Source organism: Somniosus microcephalus, chromosome 1 (assembly GCF_052327205.1).
Source record: "Somniosus microcephalus isolate GS21.2 chromosome 1, FLI_Smic_1.0, whole genome shotgun sequence".
NCBI classification, from domain to species: domain Eukaryota; kingdom Metazoa; phylum Chordata; class Chondrichthyes; order Squaliformes; family Somniosidae; genus Somniosus; species Somniosus microcephalus.
Window position 1 is genome coordinate 455537743 of NC_140987.1, and position 23197 is coordinate 455560939.

The 23197-nt window shown below is 44.8% G+C and overlaps 1 protein-coding gene across 5 annotated transcripts in view; it reads left to right on the forward strand.

Annotated features, from left to right (window-relative positions):
• The first annotated feature begins 2202 nt into the window (after positions 1-2202).
• The window catches only part of atp11c (ATPase phospholipid transporting 11C (ATP11C blood group)), a 154679-nt gene continuing 133684 nt past the window's right edge, over positions 2203-23197 (forward strand). For 3 of the 5 annotated variants that reach the window (XM_086002134.1, XM_086002100.1, XM_086002127.1), the window contains exon 1: positions 2204-2557. Coding sequence is in view for 4 of the 5 variants with exons in the window: in XM_086002100.1 (XP_085858226.1) it covers positions 2531-2557 (27 nt within the window). In the remaining variant the exon portion in view is untranslated. Of the gene's footprint in view, positions 2558-23197 lie in introns of all 5 variants that reach the window. The other 2 variants (XM_086002119.1, XM_086002110.1) reach the window with 1 other exon arrangement.

The window sequence follows — 23197 nt, forward strand, 5'->3', positions numbered from 1 at the left end:
GAGCTCAGTGGGAGCACTGTCACCGCTGAGACAGAAGTTCCAAGAAAGTCAAATTGGAATAGTTTCTTAATGGCGAGAGACTAGGAGCTGTGGAGAAGCAAAGAGGTTTGGGTGTCCGTATACGCAAATCACGAAACTCTAGTGGACAGGTACAAAAAGTAATCAAAAAGGCTAATGGAGTGTTGTCCGTTATCGCAAGGGGGCTGGAATACAAAAGGGCGGAACTGGTGCTTCAGTTGTGCAGAGCCTTGTCCAGATCCCATCTGGAGCATTGCATTCAGTTTCGGGCACCACACCTCAGGAAGGATATCTTGGCCTTGGAGGGGGTGCAGCGCAGATTCACCAGAATGATACCGGGGCTTGAAGGGTTAAATCAAGTTTGCAGACGACACAAAGCTGGGTAGGCGTGTGTGCTGTGAAGAGGATGCCGAGAAACTCCAGTATGATTTGGACAGGTTGGGTGATTGGGCAGAAGCATGGCAGATGCAGTATAATGTGGATAAATGCGAGGTTATCTACTTTGGTGGCAAAAACAGGAAGGCAGATTATTATCTGAACGGTAATAGATTGGGAGAAGGGGAAGTGCAACGAGACCTGGGTGTTCTTGTGCACCAGTCGCTGAAGGTAAGCATGCAGGTGCAGCAGGCGGTTAAGAAGACAAATGGTATGTTGGCCTTCGTAGCGAGAGGGTTCGAGTACAGGAACAAGGATGTCTTGCTGCAGTTGTACAGGGCCTTGGTGAGACCACACCTTGAGTATTGTGTGCAGTTTTAGTCGCCTTATCTGAGGAAGGATGTTCTTGCCATGGAGGGAGTGCAGCGAAGATTCACCAGACTGATACCTGGGATGGCAGGAATGATGTATGAGGAGAGATTGGGTCGATTGGGCTTATACTCGCTGGAGTTTAGAAGAATGAGGGGATCTCATTGAAACTTATAAAATTCTAACAGGACTAGACAGACTAGATGCAAGACGGATGTTCCCGATGGCGGGGGAGTCCAGAACCAGGGGTCACAGTCTAAAGATAAGGGGTAAGCCATTTAGGACAGAGATGAGGAGGAATTTCTTCACCCAGCGAGTGGTGAACCTGTGGAATTCTCTAGTACAGAAGGCAGTTGAGGCCAATTCATTAAATATATTCAAGAAGGAGTTAGATATATTTCTTAAGACTAAAGGGATCAAGGGATATGGAGAGAAAGCAGGGACAGGGTACTGAATTTGGATGATCAGCCGTGATCTCATTGAATGGCGGAGCAGGCTCGAGGGGCCGAATGGCCTACTCTTGCTCCTATCTTCTATGTTTCCCGGATGCTTCTCCTCCACTTTGTGCGGTCTTGCGCCAGGGATTCCCAGGTGTGGGTGGGGATGTTGCACTTTTTCAAGGAGGCTTCGAGGGTGTCCTTGAAGCGTTTCCTCTGCCCACCTGGGGCTCTCTTGCCATGCCGGAGCACCGAGTAGAGTGCTTGCTTTGGGGAGTCTCGTATCGGGCATGCGGACGATTTGACCCGTCCATCGGAGCTGATCGAGTGTGGTCAAAGCTTCGATGTTGAGCGAGGACACTGGCATTGTTGCGCCTATCCTGCCAATGGATTTGCAGGATCTCGCTCTTTTTTTTGTGCAGCTCGTGTCCCCCCCAGGGTTCATTTTTTAAAATTTAAAATTTGAACATTTTACAGCTCAAGTCTGGGCTCTCTGTATAAAGTCACAAGCCCTCATGCCTCCAAGGCAGGGGTCCCAGTCTCTTCAAGTTAATGATGTGATCTCCAAGCTTCTTGGTCGTCTTCACTTGTTCATCCAGATCGTGGGTCTCCAGGAATTCACACAGATGAGGGTCGGCGCTCCCAGTGGAGGATTTATGCGGATCCAGCAGACTCTGGCCGACATTATTCTCCATCTGCAGGGCTCAGGATCTTGCACTTGCCGGGGTGGGAGGCTGAGAACTACACTTCCCAAGTGGCAGCGCGCGAGGGTGGGCGTGGTGAGACGGGCGAGCATGCGCAGTGGCCGGCGGGGTGGAGGGAGCATGCGCAGTGGCCCGGAGTGGGTCGGAGGTAAACAAAAATACATTTCCCAGGCGACAGCGGGAGGGAGCATGTGCAGTGTCCCGCGGGGTAGAGGGAGTATGCGCAGTACCCCGGAGGCGGGGGGGTGAAAAAAAACTACATTTCCCAGACGGCTGCGGGAAGGAGCATGCGCAGTGGCTCGGAGAAAGGGCGGGCCGGGTTGACAGGAGGAGGCGGCGTCTGCTGGGGCACTGAGGCCAAGTGGTTCATTGAAGTAAAAGCAAAAGGAAGAAACGGCTGAGGCTTCCCGAGCGATCGGTCTGGGGATTGTTTTTAATTTCCTCTCACTCTCTCTTTTGACGGGAGATGAAGTGAAGGCGGAGCGGGGCCGGCGAGCGGGGCTGAGTGAGTGCCCGGGCCGGGGAGCAGCGGCCGGCCGCACACCGCCTGCCATGGGCCCGCCTCGGCCGACACAGCTTGTGAGGAAGGCCGCCCGGTGAGGAGAGAGAGCGAGAGATCGGCGCGACATGTTCCGCTACGGCATCGACCGATGGGTGAGTGTCCCGGACCGACCGACCGAGTGAGCCGCCCCTCAGACCGGCTCCATCCCCCCGGGAGCGGGGTCTCTGTGAGCCTCACCCCCCCCGGGAGCGGGGTCTCTGTGACCGAGCCTCACCCCCCCCGGGAGCGGGGTCTCTGTGAGCCTCACCCCCCCGGGAGCGGGGTCTCTGCGAGCCTCACCCCCCCCCCGGGAGCGGGGTCTCTGTGACCGAGCCTCACCCCCCCCCGGGAGCGGGGTCTCTGTGACCGAGCCTCACCCCCCCCGGGAGCGGGGTCTCTGTGACCGAGCCTCACCCCCCCCCCCCCGGGAGCGGGGTCTCTGTGACCGAGCCTCACCCCACCCCGGGAGCGGGGTCTCTGTGACCGAGCCTCACCCCCCCGGGAGCGGGGTCTCTGCGAGCCTCACCCCCCCGGGAGCGGGGTCTCTGCGAGCCTCACCCCCCGGGTGCAGGAGCCCAGATCCCTGGCGCTGCTGCACCTCCCATGCAAGGAGCAGCTCCTGCCAGCGATCCTCCTCCTTTTGGATCTCATCTGTCATTGTTTTGGATTTTTGCACAGTCTTAAACAACAACAACAAAAGATTAGCAAGAAAGACTTGCATTTCAGGACCAATGGACGCCCAAAGCGCTTTACAGCCAATGAAGTACTGTTTTGAAGTGTAGTCTCTGTTGTAATGTAGGAAACGCGGCAGACAATTTGCGCACAGCAAGCCCCCACAAACAGCAATGTGATAATGACCAGATAATCTGTTTGTGATGTTGATTGAGGGATAAATACTGGCCCTCGGACACCGGGGAGAACTCCCCTGCTCCTCTTCGAAACAGTGCCATGGGATCTTTTGCGGCCACCTGAGAGAGCAGATGGGGCCTCGGTTTAACATCTCATCCGAAAGACGACGCCTCCGACAGCGCAGCGCTCCCTCCGCACTGCATTTTTGTGCTCGAGTCTCTGGAGTGGGACTTGAACCCACAACCTTCTGACTCCGAGGCGAGGGTGCTGCCCACTGAGCCATGGCTGACACACTATTGGCATCTCATGCACATGTTATCTTTCATGCAATCACTTTTTTTTAAAAAAAGCTGCATAGTGCCCAGACCCATCTGCATTGACCAATTAATCCACAAAATATGCAGCGTCCTTATTTTTTAAATAGTGTTGCGGCGAAATGGTGTTTGATTTGTACCCTGGATTGATTGATAAATGCGACACTCGCCAGTGATAAATTATTTGCATGTTAACATTTTTTGGGTTGTCCCGAGAGGCATGCGATATAAATACAAGTTCCTCATTTCTTTACCGTTGGTATCACTGCATATTGAGTCTCTGCAGAAATTTCAATCCCGAGATTCAACCACGGCGGTCTGCACGTTTGGCCTGGGCCCTTTGGTTTCTCAATTTTGTAAACGTTTTTTAATAAGGCGCTGCATAAAATGGATTGCAGTATTTGTAAATAAATTTACAGAGACTTGTTTAGTAAACTATACTAACTGTTTTTGCCAATGACTGTCAAACCCATTAATATTAGTCATGTCAACTGCCAATTATTTATATATCATCCCTGAAATTAAGTTCTGTGCTCAACTTGTGATAGAACAGTTTCAAAAATCCATTATATTGGATAATCCAGCATCGGTGATGGAAATAGTGATACAACCAGCAGTTTTTTTTTAATATAAGCAATACCATCTTTGAGGAAAGGAAATCAGATAATGTCAAAAGAATGCACAGTTTTCTTGCGTGTTAAAGTTGAATGTCGCAGGTTGAATTTTGGAAGTATTACAGTCGCAATCTCCTTATTAGCTTAAGGAAGTTTTAGTCAGACACGGTCCTGTGCCAAGTGCTCTGAATCAGGTGTTACTGTGTTGTGACTTTTGATGGATGTGACCGCTTATCTTTCCTCTGATCACCTTACAATAATTATCTGCGTATGGATTAAAGATTAGATAATACTCCCAGTGCAAATTTCAAGGATTTTGTTTTTCTCTTAGTCACTGATTTTTTGCTGCAACATAGTTGCATGTGTGCCAGTCACCCGCCATCATTTGGTCAACTAGCCATTTTTCAAGAGAGCCAGTGAACGTTGGCGGGTTATTCAACTCTGGTCGTATCATACCTGAGCCCACTCCTCACCCGACCTCCACGTAGTGCACAAACTGGATCGAGATCAGGAGTTGGAAACCTGACTGGATGCAGTTTCTATTTCTTGAGATTTTGTGATAAATTCCATACTCCACTGTCTTGCAGTTTATAAAATCTCTTTGTAATCAGTTATCCATTATTTTCAAACAAATGTACCATGATAGCAAAGCTAATAATTTTTCCCCTCACTCAATATTGCACTGAGGTTAAATGATGCACAAACTTTGGCATTTTCACTGAAAATTATTTTACTGAGTATCTTGGACTAACTTCAAAGTACTAATCTAATCTATTTATTCTTTTATTAGAGCCCTATACTAATTGTCACAGCCATTGAATACACAGTAGACATTATGGGATGATTTTGTGCCAGCAGGAGGTGTTGATGCTGATGTCAATTTTTAGACATTCATGATGGTAACCTCCATAATAACTTGTAGTTGGCTAAAGTGGTCGACTATTCTTTATGTATTTTAAAGATGTAATCTAATCAAGTACATTATATTAATTTTCTGTATTGTGAGAGCACTGCTTGAGAAGTATTCAAACGACATCTATACGCCATTGAAGTACTTTCATGTCTTACTAAGATTGCTGTGCTAGTCACCAGCTGATCTCATCTCTGACCAAGAAAAGTGCTAAATTTGGAAACTTTTAACTTTGTAGCAGTATGCAGACAAATAGGAAGGAAGAAGATAAAGAACAGAGATCTGAACATGGTCAGTGTAGCAGACAAATACATCTGCCGATTCTATACTAATTGGTTCATAAAATACTGTGACAGAGCAAGTCAAAACATGAATCACTAATCCATCTTTAAACTCTCAAACCACAAAGACTGCAAGTATTTTGAATTACAGACTGTTTAGATCGCATAAACTACAGTATGTCCAAATAACTAGGCCAGAATTTGACAAATTACAATAATAGGGTATAAGTACAACCTTTGTAGTCTTCACATAAGATTTCAGTTTATTCTGAAAATGAATGTCGGATTATCTAAATTAGTTGTACAGTAACTTCTACTTGTGTGTTGGTCATGGGAAATTGACCAAATAAACAGCAGTTTAATTTTCTAATCCAGTACTATACCAAAGTGAAAGATTGGTTCATCAATAATGTTTGCGACAACTTGTAATGCTACTTTTTCAGACTGTATACCTTGTTAATTGTATTTAGTTTATATTAGTACAGTTATATTAGTACAGTTAATATATAGCAACTTTCATAAGAACATAAGAAATAGGAGCAGGAGTAGGCCAATCGGCCCCTCGAGCCTGCTACGCCATTCAATAAGATTATGGCTGATCTGATCCTAACCGCCAATCTACTATCGCAGAACCATCTCCTGAATCTAACAGAATCAGACACACGAAATAGGAGCAGGATCAGGCTACATGGCCCCTGGGCCCGCTCCGCTACCCACAGGGCCATGTCCGATCCGAACCTAGACTCATGTCCAAATTCCTGCCCGTAACCCTTAATTCCCTTCTAGGAAACTGTCTATTTCTGTTTTAAATTTATGTAATGATGTAGCTTCTACAGCTTTTTGGGGCAGCATATTCCATGGACCTACCACCCTCTGAGTGAAGTAGTTCCTCCTCATCTCAGTTTTGAAAGAGCAGCCCCTTATTCTAAGACTATGCCCCCTAGTTCTAGTTTCACCCATCATCGGGAACATCTTCCCCGCATCCACCCGATCCAACCCCTTCACAATCTTATATGTTTCAATAAGATCGCCTCTCATTCTTCTGAACTCCAATGAGTAGAGTCCCAACCTACTCAACCTCTCCTCATATGTCCATCCCCTCATCCCCGGGATTAACCGAGTGAACCTTCTTTGTACTGACTCGAGAGCAAGTATGTCCTTTCTTAAGTATGGACACCAAAACTGTATGCAGCATTCCAGGTGCGGTCTCACCAATACCTTGTACAACTGAAGCAATACCTCCCTATTTTTATACTCTATCCCCCTAGCAATGAAAGCCAACATTCCATTGGCCTTAATCACTTGCTGCACCTGCATACTAACCTTTTGAGTTTCGTGCACCAGGACCCCCCAGATCCCTTTGTACTTCAGTACTTTCCAGTTTCTTGCCATTAAGATAATAACTTGCTCTACTATTTTTCCTGCCAAAGTGCATAACCTCACACTTTCCAGTATTGTATTCCATCTGCCAAATCTCTGCCCACTTACTTAGCCTGTCTATGTCCCCTTGCAGGTTTTTTATGTCCTCCTCACTCACTACTTTCCCTCCCATCTTAGTATCATCTGCGAACTTTGATATGTTACACTCGGTCCCCTCCTCCAAATCGTTAATATAGATTGTAAAGAGTTGGGGACCCAGCACTGACCCCTGCGGAACACCACTAGTTACTGATTGCCAGTCTGAGAATGAACCATTTATCCCAACTCTCTGCCTTCTGTTAGATAGCCAATCCTCTATCCATGCCAGAATATTACCCCCAATCCCGTGATTTTTTATCTTAAGCAATAATCTTTTGTGTGGCACCTTGTCAAATGCCTTTTGGAAGTCTAAATACACTACGTCCACTGGTTCCCCTTTATCCACCCTATATGTTACTTCCTCAAAGAACTCCAGCAAATTTGTCAAACATGACTTCCCCTTCATAAAACCATGCTGACTTTGTCCTATTAAATTATGATTATCCAAATGTCCTGTTACTGTCTCCTTAATAATGGACTCCAAAATTTTACCTACCACAGATGTTAGGCTAACCAGTCTATAGTTTCCAGCCTTCTGTCTACTGCCCTTTTTAAATAAGGGTGTTACATTAGCAGTTTTCCAGTCTGCCGGGACCTTTGCTGAGTCCAGGGAGTTTTGGAAAATTATTACCAATGCATCCACAATCCCTACCGCCACTTCCCTCAAGACCCTAGGATGTAAGCCATCAGGTCCAGGTGATTTATCCGCCTTGAATCCCATTATTCCGAGTACCACTTCCTTAGTGATTTTGATCGTGTTTAGCTCCTCCCCCCCCCCTTTAGCCCCCTGTTTGTCCAGTGTTGGGATATTCTTAGTGTCTTCTACTGTAAAGACTGATATAAAATATTCATTCAGTGTTTTTGCCATCTCCATATTTCCCACCATTAATTTCCCGGTCTCATCCTCTAAGGGACCAACATTTACTTTAGCCACCCTTTTTCTTTTTATATAACTATAAAAACTCTTACTATCTGTTTTTATATTTTTTGCTAATTTACTTTCATAACCTATCTTCCCTTTCTTAATCAATCTTTTTGTTATTTTTTGCTGTCTTTTCCCAATCCTCTATCCTCCCACTAGATTTGGCTACCTTATATGCCCTTGTTTTTATTCGAATACTATCCTTAATTTCTTTACTTAGCCACGGATGGCTGTCTTTCCTTTTACACCCTTTTCTTCTCAGTGGAATATATATTTTTTGGAAGTTGTAAAATAACTCCTTAAATGTACACCACTGATCATGTATCGTCTTACCCTTTAATCTATTTTCCCAATCCACTCTACTCAATTCCGCTCTCATACCTTCATAGTCTCCTTTATTCAAGCTTAGCACGCTTGTTTGAGATCCAACCTTCTCACCCTCTAATTGAATATGGAATTCAACCATGTTATGGTCACTCATTCCAAGGGGATCCTTTACTAGGACATTTTTAATTAATCCTGTCTCGTTACACAGGACCAGATCTAAGGTTGCTTGCCCCCTGGTCGGTTCAGTTACATACTGCTCAAGAAACCCATCCCTAATACACTCAATGAACTCATCCTCAAGGCAGCCCTGCCCAATTTGATTTGTCCAATTAATATGATAGTTAAAATCCCCCATAATTATAGATGTTCCCTTATTACAAGCCTCAACTATTTCCTGATTGATACTCCGTCCAACAGAGTTGCAACTGTTCGGAGGCCTATAGACTACGCCCACTAGTGTTTTTTTCCCCTTATTATTCCTTATCTCCACCCAAACTGTTTCATTATCCTGATCTTTTGACCCAATATCATTTCTCTGTACAGTGATTCCTTCCTTTGTTAACATAGCCTCCCCTTCCTTCCTGCCTGTCCTTCCTGATCGTTAAATAACCTGGTATGTTTAATTCCCAGGCATTGTCACCCTGCAGCCATGTTTCTGTAATGGCCACAAGATCATACCCATATGTAGTTATTTGTGCCATTAACTCGTCTATTGGTTTTTCTTCCTAACTAATTCAGAAAGTTAATTATATAGTCACTTACTATTGAAATGTACCTGCAATTGTTATGTGTTGCTGTGCTGTTTTTTGGTTTTGTACTTTTGATTGCAGCTATTCTGTTTCATTTACACTACTTGGGCATTCTGATCATGTCATTAGCGCTACAATACTTTGTGAGCTTGTGATTCTCCCCTAAACGAAGCTACCTTGTACAGTGATCACCAGTGTGAACAGTCAGATAAGCTGGGCAAGAACAGTTTTCCCAAATCAAAGGTGTTAAAAGTGAAACTTATTTAGTAGTTATGATGGACAGGAGCAGTGGTTTGTCTGGGCATTTCTTTTATTCAACTTGGTTGTAGCTGAAGGAAGTATAGTTTCACCACAACTTGACTGTATCTGGAGTCAGTTTGTTCCTTTTGGCGCTGATGAAATGATGTGCAATATTTCTTCTGGAGTTTGAGCTCCCAATCTGAGTGTTTAGCCAATAATTTTAAGTTTACAACTACATATGATATATCAGTTATTTGGATGACTGATCAAAAAAGAATTGTGACTTAATTACATGCATTTATATTAAAGCTTCAGAATAACTTTAGTTTGATGGTCATTTAACCATTCCTTCCCTAGTAATAATTGACACTTAAGCTGGTCAGAGCCGGTCAGCACGGGTCAGGCAGTTACGTGAAATGTTTCCTATAGTTAACGATTCATATATAGAATATGCTAGGAGCAGAACAACTTATTAAATCATTGCAGAATGTCATCGAAATCGACAAATTATGTATTTTTGTTGACTTTATGTTGACCTCTACAATGTTTGGGGTCTTAATCACAGTCAGAAATTGGGACAGGTGTGTTGTCAGTACTGGAAGAACAGCACTGTAATATCTTGCACATTAAAAGTCACAATGGTATCTAAAGGGACAAGTGACAAATGATCTTTTGCAGCAGTGTACATACACATCTTATTCCCAGGTATTCGTGTCATTGAACACTTCCTTGAATCATCCGGTGGCTCGGTGGGTGAATAGCATCATCTGGTACATGATGATCTGTATAGCTCAAGCAGGCTTCAGATTTGATCCCTAGTCTGTGCTGAGCTAGCTGATTCTGCTCAGCGCACCGGTAAAGACGGTTGGTCGTAGTGTCCTTGGCTAGCCATTGTTCCTGCTCTTGATGCTGTTGAATAATATCTGTTGGAAATTTATCACGAGTGGAAGTCTGGGAAGGTCAGGTTTGGTTTTTGGCTGTGAATACTGTCTGCAGTTGAATAGCATACTAATACTTGCTGTCTGGGGTTACAAATGAAGCATAACCACTTGGGCAGTATGAATCATCATCTCCAGGAGAGGTTTGGAGGGCAATTGAGAGACGAAGCCTGAATGAACTGTGACTGACGTGATGTATTTCACTTCTGTTCTCCGCATTTGCCATATATGCATCTGATTTCGCTTTTCCACAAACCTGTCACCTTTCTCAAATTCAGATATATCTAATTTTTATTCACCTTCTGTTCCTTAATAAATTTTGAGGTAATGTTATCTTTTTTCCTTTCTTCCCAGCCTGTCTGGCAATCTTTACTCTTTCAGCCTGTTTATTCTCTGTGTCTATGGATCTCGGAACCTTTCCTGACACGTTACTAAATTAAGCTTTCACTTTCACAGCTGAGCCTGAGCCTCTACCTTTGCTGTGTTCGTGCCATTGACACTGGTGTCTGCGCCTTCGGCTCTCTCTCGGCAGAATACCCAAAACCGTGCAGAGGAGAACAATAATTATTCTGGTTTTCCCTTCTTTGATTTTTGAAAATGTGTTCTATTTTCAGTCTCCAGATTTAGATTTTACACTAGTAGATATAAAGTGAAAAGGTTACAGTTAGTTTAATGAGAATTTGTGTTTTTTTTAAGATACATCTCTCTCCCGTGGCTGTTTTTGTTGGTGGAGGGGCATTCCGTGCAAACTGGTGAGCAGCCAACCAGGTGATAACTGATTAGGCGCTAGCTTGTCAGCTTTAAGTGCAGGAGCTGGTCTGGTAGGAGACTGATAGCTGCTCTGCTTAGGCAAATATCTGACTTGGAGCTTTTATAGCCCAGATTAGGCTGTATAATGGATTTATCCTGCAGTTTGTCCCTTTTTATTTTTAAATGGAACTATCGTTATGTATGTAAACCAAGCAAAATTAACTTAAACTGCAACAGTTAGTTTCTTGTTTTTATTTTCTAAGTCTTTAAGAATTTGCAGCTGTGGTAAATACTCAAGTAAAAAGAGCACAAACAGTGTCGATTTGACGTAAAAACACAGGAAGCGAGTCCTTGTAATAGTGGCCCACACTTAAGTTAAATTGCATGCATTCTCTGTGCATCTGAATTATTCAATTGTCTTGATAGTTTTGTGCAGAAAGGGAGTTGAAATGTCACTTGAGCCAAGCAGTGGCTCAGCCGACATTGCTGCATTAGCAGCCCGCTACTCAGGTTCAGGAATTGGATCTGATTTTCCATGCAGCATCTCTGAGCAGTACAAAAATAGCACATGCCACCATGCACCAGTGTACCTGTGGGGAATGTCACCAAGCTCCTCTGTTTTGCTTACAGGTAGCAGGGTGCGTGCATGGTTGTGATGTTTTAGCTGCTAACCTGGCCTGCTCTTGTTCAGGTGCTCTGTGTAACAAAGTGGCCTAAATAGGTCCAAGGGTCTCCTAAAGGCTGATTATTCTTGACAGTCTCACTAGATTAGCAGCCGCTTCATTAATTTCCTTGGAGAGATGCCAGGTTATTGCAAGGTCAGAAAGAAAAACCGGGTGGTTGGCTTTCTTTTTGTATACTACTTTTTGAAGATTGTTCACCCGTGATTTGCTGATATCATGTATAAAGTTTGACAGATCCTCTCTCGCAAATTGGATTTTGCCAGTCTTGACTGAGCTGGATTTTAAACCAATATATCTGTAATGCTGCATTCAGCAATTTTTCCTCAAATAATAAACCACATTTAAGCTCTCGGTGGTATTTTAAACTGTTATCCAAACGCGGGACTTCGTGTGCAATCTGAAACATTTTGGCTATCGTGAAAAGACTACTTGTGACACCCAAGGGTCCATGTGTCATTCAATTCCATCTGTCAAGCTGAGGGATTAGCTAAGGCAAATGCTGCTAGGGAGCCTCTTGCTCATACATCAAAGGTGTCGAGCAGCAACTGCAATTGATAGCTCAGTGGACTGACTCCCCATCTCATTGACCGGTTTCCAGAGAGAGAGATGTGTGTGCTCTTTTTATTCTTGCACTCCTCTCTCTTCCACCCCCCGCCCCACCAATCTCTTTCTCCTTTTAAGGTTATTCTTGTTGAGGTAAACTGTGTTGCTTCTCTCCCTCTCTCTATCTCGCCCCGTTCTCTTCCTCTCGCCCCCCCCCCCCGAACCTGCCAGAATATCGAGGACTAATGCTCTGAACACTCTTATGCAAATGGAAGTTAGATTTTTGTAATTTTTTTTCCACCAACCCATTGCATTACTGGTAGTAATAAAAATGTTTTTTGTCATTATAATTTTGCTCTTTCTTGTCCTTCAGAGTGCTTGAAGATCAGGGAGGCAACATTTTAAAGTAGCCCCATGAGAGTTTGTTAAAACACAAGTTCATAATTTCTATGTTCATTCCTATTCATGATATTAAGAAAGTGGGCAGTAATTTCCAGGAAGTTGAAATTTCAGCATAATAGCAGACATTTTTCAGTCCGTCCACTCGATGCTTTGGTGTAAGTCAGGCAAACCTGATCCGAAAAGTAGGTGCCGATCTCTTCGGCTGCAGCTCTATCCACTTTGCACATCGTTTGTATTTCTGGGGCAGGAAAACATACACGAAGTGCCCAGCTAAAACAAGTAGGAGCGACATTTAAACATTAATTTTAGGGCAAGGACATCCTGTACACCATTTCCTGATCTGTACAGTTCGCCAGTTTGTATTTACTCCCATGAGCTGGGCCGTCAGGGTTGTTGGGCAGTGCTGACTATATGGAAATTCATTTAAAGGGCAGAGTAATGTTAAAGTAAACCTATTTCAGCCACTTCTCTTTGACCTGTTAGCACATAGATTCTTATGAACCATTGTGCTACAGTTTCCCACATTACAACAGTGACTCCGCTTCAAAAGTACTTAATTGGCTGTAAAGTGCTTTGCGACATTCGTGGTCGTGAAAGGTGCTATATAAACGCAAGTTTTTCTTAATTCTTTCAAAAAATGTTTTGCCAATGGGTTTAACCATTGCAAATCTTTCCCCAAAGGACATTAGTGAACCAATCTGGTAGTTTCATGGTCACCATTACCGACACTAGCTTTTCTTTGCAGATTTATTTAATTAACTGAATTTAAATTTCCCAGCTGCCATGGTGGGATTTGAACTCGCGTCGTTGGATCATTAGTCCCGGCCTCTGGATTATTAGTCCAGTAATACAACCACTATGCTACCGTTCCCTAATTATTGCAAGTGGAAGATGCTCCTGTTCCCAAAGGTGACTGGGACAGTAGACCAATGGCACCATTAAGATATGTGAATGCCTGACTGACCATACTTTTGGATGCTCCTTACTGGATGGAAGAAGGCTTGCCGGGGTGATTAACCGCCTGATTAACTGTACGCACCAAGATGCTACCAACCAGATCTGCGGTCCTGGGCTCCCTGCCTGTTTGGCTGCTGAAATTGGAGGTGATTATTCATGAGGTGGGTTGCAAGCACTGTTGCCCTCTATGCCTCATACAGTACCTCTCCACTTCAGCAACCATCAAATATGGTCGGGTACTAGGCTGCTTTATTGACCAAGCTTTTAGTCACCCCTCCTAATATATCCAATTTTGGCTTCGTACCAATCTCTATCTGAAGGCACTTCTGTGAAGCGCATTGAAAAGTTTTACTGTGTTAAAGGCTCTATGTAAATGCAGGTTGTTGTTGATTGCCTGCACCGCAGAGTCCCTTCGCCTTTATTTTCACCAGTTTCTTAGTTTGGATTATATTTTTTTAAACTGTTTCCATCCATTGGTTTGCATTATTGTGGATTGATACTGGTGGGAGAAAATCCGTACTGAAGACAAAAGCAGGATTACAGTATTCTTGGAAAGGTTAACAAAACATGAAAATAGAAAAGAATTCAAAGAGGTTGTGTTCGTGTGTGAATTAAAAGTTAGGACACGGTTTTCAAATTTTTTTAGTGTAGAATTCCTACAAATATTGACGCATTTGTAAAGATCCCTTGTTCTAACTTCCGATGGCCATTGTCGGCTACCAAAAGGGAAATGGTGTTATTACTGTAGCAAGCAGAGTATGCAGCAGCAGAACTAACATGCTGCTAAGTCGATAAATATATTCTTTAAAATTGCATGACTGATGTACAGAAATTTCACTCGCGTATTTCTCGGGATCCCCTTTAGGAGCCCTGTTTGGAGAATCTATGAATTGGGATACTACAGGGTGGTGCAGTGGGCTCAACGCTAATTTTTCATCCCTGGGATCTGGATTCAGATTAATGGGAAGGAAGTGTCTAAGATCTAATCTGGAATGAGTTCAGGCAGTTCAAGTACACTTCCTAGAACCATAGCACAAGACTGCTAATTTTCTGCCGAATTGAAGGTTGTCTCATTTAGAGACGACAGAATTTCTGAGATGAAAAATGGGGGCAATGTCTTGGTGCAACTTGGGGGTCCTCTACTGAGTTTGGGGCCAAGGCACATCGTTAATGGTAAAGGAGAGGGAGCTTTACTCTGCATCAAACTGCTTTTTCTGATCTTGGAGTGCTCAATGCCAACAGTGGCTATCCAAATGGAAGTATTCCATTCCCAAGCACCAAAATGAGTACAGCAATTTGCATAAAAATACATTTTCTGCTTCACCATGCATTCTTTCACTTGCTCAGACCTTTTTAAGCTTTTTTTTTTAAACTGGTAAAACTGAGCTGCCTGCAGAGGGTATTTTTAGATGCCCTGGATCCACAGAAATGCTGCCGAATCAGTTTGACTGTTTTAATTGTTCTGCAGTAATTGCATTAAAATCCATGAAATGTGTTGTCAATAGAGGCAATTCCTCATTCTGAAGGAGCATCAGGATGGTACAGTTCCATGTTGTGTAGTGCAGGAAATTTGGCTCGATTACACACGAGAAAAAAATGATGAATTAGGCTATGTTTTGAAGATTAACACCGAAATAAAAAAGAATTGGTACCCTGCTAAGTGCTTATTTTATATCACTGGTTAATGGAGGACTCTGAAGATGTAATTCAGTGCAGCACCCATGACTTTCCTTCAGACCTGATTATTAGTTGATTAGTATTCCTGAAAATGGAGGCGCCCCAGCTTGGCATGGGCAAGCCCTTTAGGGAGTCTTTCCTCCACTAACAAAACTAACTTGATGGAAGCACCGACTATCCTGTGGGGGCTTGGGTCGTGACTATTTTATAAGAACGGAATTGTTCTTCTAAAACCCCTAAAACTCCATCTCCCCCTCTCCCTTTAAAAACCCACTTCTTTGACCAAGCTTTCCGTCACCTCACTTAATATCTCCTCCTTTGACTCTGTCTTTTTGTTTAGATTCTGTGAAGAGCCTATGCTAAAGGCACTTTATAAATGCAAGTTGTTGTTGTGCCAAATAACATTACCAAGGACACTGAGTCATCGGCATTGTGGGTAGCTCTGAGCATTAGGAAGGGGGCCCCGGGTTTGGGAGCACTAAGGAGGAAGCGTCCCAAGAGCAATGGGACAAATTCTAGGATCGCTGATCACTAGCAAGGGCATCGATGAGGATTTCAGTAGCGGCTGGGCTGAGGCAAGGGCAGAAGTGGGGTTATTCTGGAGGTGAAAGCAGCTGCTTGCTGTAAGGGAGAGGATATGGAATTGGTAGCTCAGCTTGAGGTCAGTTAGGACGCTGAGGCTGTGAACAGTCTGGGTCACGTGAGATGGTGTGACAGGGCAGCAGGATGGAATCTGGTACGGAGATTGTGGTGGGGGTTGAAAACAATGGCTTTAGTTTTCCCAGTGTTTGGCTGGAGGATATTGTGACTTATCTAAGATTGAATGTTGGATAAGCAGTCATAACACAGGCAGTGAAGGCATTTAAAGAGGTGGTGGTTGTGGTGTGGTAGAGCTGTCTGGATGATTTTGCAAGGAGCGGCATGCACGAGGATGAAGGGGCTAAGGTTAGACCATTGGGCGACTCGGGAGGTAATGGTATGCCAGCTAAAAGAAAGACTTGCTTTCACGACCTCTGACCATTCCAAGTTCTTTATAGCCAATGAAGTACTTTTGCAGTGCAGTCAGTGTTGTAGGAAACTTGGGAACCAATTTGTGCACAGCAAGCTCCCACAAACAGCAACATGGTAATGACCAGATATTCCGTTTGTGATGTTGGTTGAGGAATAAGTATTGGCCCTGGGACACCAGGGAGAACTCCCCTGCTCTTCTCTCAATAGTGCCATGGGATCTTTGACGTCAAACTGTGGCTCCATCGGCCCTCTCAGCTAAACGTCTCATCCAAAAGATGCCATTGCAGGAGCTGCTGTGACTACAGCCAGATAGCTAAGAATGGAACCGAGTGAATGCGGTCTCACTGAGATGGACAATGAAGGAGAAGATTGGAGGAGGGTGGATGTAGTCGACAGAAAATGCTGGAAAAACTCAGCAGGCCTGGCAACATCTGTGGAGAGAGAAATTTCTCTCTCTCCACGGATGTTGCCTGGCCTGCTGAGTTTTTCCAGCATTTTCTATTATTTCGGATTTCCAGCATCTGCAGTATTTTGCTATCGTATGGTGTAGTCGACTGTTGAACGCTGTAGAGGAGGGATCATTCACTGCCGTCAGGGAATGCTGTTTGTGACTAGATAGGGCTGTTTCAGTGCTGTGGGAGAGGTAGAAACCTAATCGGAGAGATTCAAACGGAGTTGCTCGATAGATGGCACAGATTTGGGAAGCAACAACACGTTTAAGGAGGTTGAAGATATGTGCCATAAAACTTGTGTGGAATCTTACTGGGCTACTTTGCTTTACTTGGAACACCCAAGATATAAAGGCTCCGAAGAATTTAGCAAGTAGTTTCTGCCTTTGAAGCCACAGTCAAGATAATCTTTGTTTTCCTTAATTGTAGTGTGCTAAATTTCGCTGTCTGATAAGTGCATACCAGCAATAAGCACTACATTTTTTAAACTTATCCAGCATAATTTTGCCTAAATAGATGGACAGGTCTTTACTTGAATGCTGCCTAATTCTTTTTTAACACTTTTGCCAGCAACCTCTGAAGCTAACCATGTTATCTCTAAGCTTCTTGAAAATGTTCACAGCTAGCTTAAAAAAAAGCCAAACGGCATGAGGCGTCACACACTCAAACTGTCAGTGCAAATTGTACTTGGCCTATTCTAGTAGATACTTCCAATTTAAAAAAAAATCAGAATTGTAACCAACTGTTTAATGATGGCTATGCAAAATGGTCTGAAAGGCCTCAATGGCAGAATTTTGTCTTCTGTCGTGCTTCAGTGTAATTTTTCCAAGCATTTGTACAGCATAACACCTTGTTCTAATCTAATTTGTATGTACACAAATCTTTGAAGTTGACAGGACAAGTTGAGGAGGCTGTTGAAAAAGCATACGGGATCCATGGCTTTATAAACAGAGGCAGAGAGTACAAAAGCAAGGAAATTATGCTAAATGCATACCAAACATACCAGCAATAAGTACTGTATTATTTTTTTAACTTATCCAGCATAATCTTTACAAATCACCTGGTTAGGACCAGTGTTCCCCGTAATTTTGTTTGACGCTGTGCGGGCCATTCAAAGTACTGTGCAAGTGCGGATTCTCTCATTGTAAAGCCGGCCGTGTGGGGCTCCTGGAGCGTTGCGCGTCCGCACAGCTTGCAGGGAACACTGGTTCGGCCCCAGCTGGAGCATTGTGTCCAATTCTGGGCACCACACTTTAGGAAGGATGTCAAGGCCTGAGAGAGGGTGCAGAGGAGATTTACAGGGATGCAGGATTTCAGTTATGTGAGACTAGAGAAGCTGGGGTTGTTCTCCTTAGAGCAAGAAAGAAAGAAAGACTTGCATTTCTATAGCGCCTTTCACGACCACCGAACGTCTCAAAGCGCTTTACAGCCAATGAAGTACTTTTGAAGTGGAGTCACTGTTGTAATGTAGGAAACATGGCAGCCAATTTGTGCACAGCAAGATCCCACAAACAGCAATGTGATAATGACCAGAGAATCTGTTTTTGTTATGTTGGTTGAAGGATAAATATTGGCCAGGACACCGGGGAGAACTCCCCTGCTCCTCTTCGAAATAGTGCCATGGGGTCTTTTGCGTCCACCTGAGAGAGCAGACGGGGGCCTCTGACCATGCACTGGACTGTCAGCCTAGCTTTATGTGCTGAAGTCCCTGGAGTGCTACCAACTGAGCCACAGCTGACGCATGAGCAGAGAATGTTAAGGGAAGATTTGATGGAGCCTTTCAAAATCATGAAGGGTTTTGATAGAGTAAGTAAGGAGCAACTGTTTCCAGTGGCTGAAGGGCCGGTAACCAGAGGACCCAGATTAAAGTATTTGGCAAAAGAACCAGAGCCAAAATGAGTGTTTTTTGTTACTCAGCGAGTTGTTGTGATCTGGAACGCGCTGCCTGAAAGGGCGGTGGAAGCAGATTCAATAATAACCTTCAAAAGGGAATTAGAGAAATACTTGAAGGGGAATAAATTGCAGGGCTATGAGGAAAGGGCAGGGAGTGGGACTAATTGGCTAGCCCTTTCAAAGAGCTCGCTCAGGCACAATGGGCCAAATGGCCCCCTGTGCTGTATCATTCTCGGGTTTATAATCTGAAGTAACTATCAAAAATTGTCCTAATCGAATGTGTATGTTAACCCCTGTCTTTTTCCTCAATATATTCTACGAATTTGACTCCACTGCGCAAACAAAAGGACTTGGAAGAATTTTGTTCTGGGATACTAATGAGCAAATTTTCTGTAAATTAATTAATTTTGCATCTGTAGTATCCCATATGGAGTCTGGATTGATACAAAAATGGTTTTAAAAAAAAATAGAAAAATGCACCTGCACAATAACTAGAGTTCTTGTCAGTTTGATAATTAATAGATTATTTGCGTTGTGAAAAAACTTGAGAATTCAACTTAAACAAAACTCGTTTGTTGTAGGTTGAAGCTGATTGTCTCAAATATTTCAATAATTATTTCCAGAATGCTGCCCATGAACATTTAGGGTTTCCACTGTATTACGTATACATGGAGAGGAACTCTACACTGATTCAAAATGTAATGATCCTGCAATTTTTAATATTTAATTTTGTCGGCTTTTTCTTGTGACAAAGACTTGTCACATCTGTGTATCCTTCGAGGAATGAGTACAGAACTTGACAATTGCAACCTGTTCTATAGCCTCCACCAATTCTGAGAGAAGCTACCAAACTTATAAGAACATAAGAAAATGGAGCAGGAGTAGGCCAATCGGCCCCTCGAGCCCGCTCCACCATTCAATAAGATCATGGCTGATCTGATCCTAACCTCAAATCTACTATCACTCTCCATCCCACCCGAACCCATGTGATCTCCCGGGAGAGGCGAAAAACCAGATAAAAAACCCAGTGGCCAATTTGGGAGAAAAATATCTGGGAAATTCCTCTCCGACCCATCTAGGCGATCGAAACTCGTCCAGGAGATCACTCTGTCCCTGTATTTTCTACAGTACTTACCTTCTGGAAAGGCGATCTCCACCCCAGCCAGGAACAGGAATAAAACCATCTCCTGAAATCTAACACAGAATTAGAACACAAGAAGTAGGAGCAGAACCAGGCTACACGGCCCCTGGGCTCGCTCCACTACCCACAGGGCCATGACCATTCCGAACCTAGACTCATGTCCAATTTCCTGCCCGCTCCCCGTAACCCTTAATTCCCTTTACTTCTAGGAAACTATCTATTTCTGTTTTAAATTTATTTAATGATGTAGCTTCCACAGCTTTCTGGGGCAGCAAATTCCACAAACCTACCACCCTCTGAGTGAAGAAGTTTCTCCTCATCTCAGTTTTGAAAGAGCAGCCCCTTATTCTAAGACTATGCCCCCTAGTTCTAGTTTCACCCATCATTGGGAACATCCTCACCGCATCCACCCGATCAAGCCCATTCACAATCTTATATGTTTCAATAAGATCGCCTCTCATTCTTCTGAACTCCAATGAGTAGAGTCCCAATCTACTCAACCTCTCCTCATATGACCATCCCCTCATCCCCGGGATTAACCGAGTGAACCTTCTTTGTACTGACTCGAGAGCAAGTATGTCTTTTCTTAAATATGGACACCAAAACTGTATGCAGTATTCCAGGTGCGGTCTCACCAATACCTTGTACAACTGCAGCAATACCTCCCTGTTTTTATATTCTATCCCCCTAGCAATAAAAGCCAACATTCCATTGGCCTTCTTGATCACTTGCTGCACCTACATACTAACCTTTTGAGTTTCATGCACTTGCTTCCTCTTAAATGATTACAGAAAAGATAGCTACAGTATGTAGCGTTCTTCCCCTTCATCTTAAATAGTGGGGGATAATACTGACGAAATGAATGGCTGCTCTTGAAAGCATTCCTCACCTAGAGAGAATCTCAGAAAATAACTCGCTAGGACAGCTCCCAAGCACCATTCTCTGGGTGGGTGAAAGAATCCATGCTCCCAACCAGAGTCAGCCCAGAGGCAACCGTCTGACTGTTCACTTGCTGCTATATCATCGTTCTGTTTAAACGGACCTTTGATTTTCTCCTCTTGTCTTTTAACATCCAGATAAAACTGTTGGCCACTCCCTTCAGTGGGAGTAGGTTTGAGATGACAGTAGAGATTTAGTGACAAACTCGGTGTTTTTTTTTTGGCATTTCACCCCAAGAGCTTTCTTTCAGTCTTTCAAAGGATCCTGTGCCATGCCTTCAAACAGCAAGCAGTAGTAGTTTTGAAGGTTTTAAGAGACCATTGTATGCATGACTCGTAGCCTATCTGCCATAAGTAATCCTCTGCTTGCTTTTGGGTTTCGGAGAGCTCAATTCCTTTCCAGTCTAATATTGGGCCAAAGTCATGAGGTTGGACTTTGTAAACAGATGGCAAATGAATGACATTGTATGCATATCGTTACTAGAAGTTGGTGAGATGAGAACCTCCAGGAAAGTACGGAGACTAGAGTAATGATTTAGTAGCCTCTGCATAAGCTTATTTCAAACAGTTTCTTCTTGCACTTATCTTGTTGATACGCTTATCAATTACTTCATAAAAGGTGATGAGTCGAAGAAGAGATGATGAGTCGAAAGAAGAGATGAATAAGGCTTTTATTAGCTAAGAAGAGACCATGCTTCTTCGTGAGTGACTGAACAAGTCTGAACGAAACCCACACAGTGGTGGGTGGAGTCAGCTGAGGCATGCCTCCATACGCAGCGCCACCCAGAGGTGGCAATATACAATACAGTGGTTTACCACATTCACCCCTTGTTTAATGTGAAGTCCGGCGGGGTGAAGGGTACTACAAGTTAAGTCTATCAGGAGGCCTTGTCTGACGTCCTGATCGTCGTCGTGGTGGCGGCGGTGGTGTTGCAGCATCCGACGTCGGGTCTGGTGTCTGGGTGGTTGGCGAAGATTCCTGGGGCTTTGGCATGCCGTCTGCAGGGGTTGGGTTGGGAGGGGTGGTGGGGGATAACAGTGGTAAGGGGGATAACGGTGGTAAGGGGGATAACGGTGGTAATTCAGGGGTACCCGAGGGTGCGAGATCTCGTATGGAGACCGTGTCCTCCCGCCCGTCTGGGTATGTCACCCAGGCATACTGGGGGTTGGCGTGTAGGAGGTGCACCCGCTCGACCAGGGGGTCCGTTTTATGCGTCCTCACGTGCCTCCGCAGTAGGACGGGCCCAGGAGAAGTCAACCATGCCGGTAGCGAGGTTCCCGATGTAGACTTCCGGGGGGAAAACGAACATTTTCTCATGAGGGGTCGCATTAGTGGCAGTACAAAGCAGTGACCGAATGGAGTGAAGCGCTGCAGGGAGGACCTCCTGCCAGCGGGAGGTCGGAAGGCCCTTAGATTTTAGTGCTAAGAGGACTGCCTTCCAAACCGTTGCGTTCTCCCTTTCCACCTGGCCGTTCCCCCGGGGGTTGTAACTGGTGGTCCTGCTCGTGGCGATACCTCTTGTTAGCAGGTACTGCCGAAGTTCGTCGCTCATGAACGATGAGCCCCTGTCGCTATGTATATAGCTGGGGAACCCGAACAGAGCGAAGATGTCATTCAGACACTTGATGACCGTGGTACTGGTCATGTCTGGGCAAGGGATGGCAAAGGGGAAACGGGAGTACTCATCAACTATGTTGAGGAAGTACACATTGCGGTCAGCGGAGGGGAGGGGCCCTTTAAAATCGACGCTCAGGCGTTCGAAGGGGCGGGTGGCCTTGATCAGGCTTGCTCTGTCCGGCCTATAGAAGTGCGGTTTGCACTCGGCGCAGATTTGGCAGCTCTTGGTCATGGTCCTGACCTCCTCGATGGAGTAGGGCAGGTTACGGGATTTGATAAAATGGAAAAACCTGGTGACCCCCGGGTGGCAGAGGTCATTGTGGAGGGACTGCAGCCTATCACTCTGCGCGTTGGCGCATGTACCACGTGATAGGGCATCTGGGGGCTCATTGAGTTTCCCTGGCCGATACAAGATATCATAATTGTAGGTGGAGAGTTCGATTCTCCACCTCAAGATCTTGTCGTTCTTGATTTTACCCCTCTGCTTATTATTAAACATAAAAGCTACTGAACGCTGGTCAGTGAGCAGGGTAAATCGTTTCCCGGCCAGGTAATGCCTCCAGTGACGCACCGCTTCTACAATAGCCTGGGCCTCCTTTTCGACGGAGGAGTGTCTCGTCTCGGGGCCCTGGAGGGTCCTTGAGAAAAAGGCCACGGGTCTGCCCGCCTGGTTAAGGGTCGCGGCTAGGGCGAAGTCGGAGGCATCGCTCTCCACTTGGAAGGGGATGGACTCATCCACCGCGTGCATTGCGGCCTTCGCGATATCGTTCTTGATAAGAGTGAAGGCTGCACACGCCTCTGGTGTCAGGGGGAAGGAGGTGGCTTTGATGAGGGGCCTGGCTTTGTCTGCATAGAGGGGCACCCACTGGGCGTAGTAGGAGAAAAACCCCAGGCATCTCTTCAGTGCTTTTTGGCAGTGGGGAAGGGGTAGCTCCATTAGGGGGCGCATTCTGTCGGGGTCGGGCCCGATGACTCCGTTCTCCACCACGCAGCCGAGGATGGCCAGGCGCTTGGTGTGAAACATACATT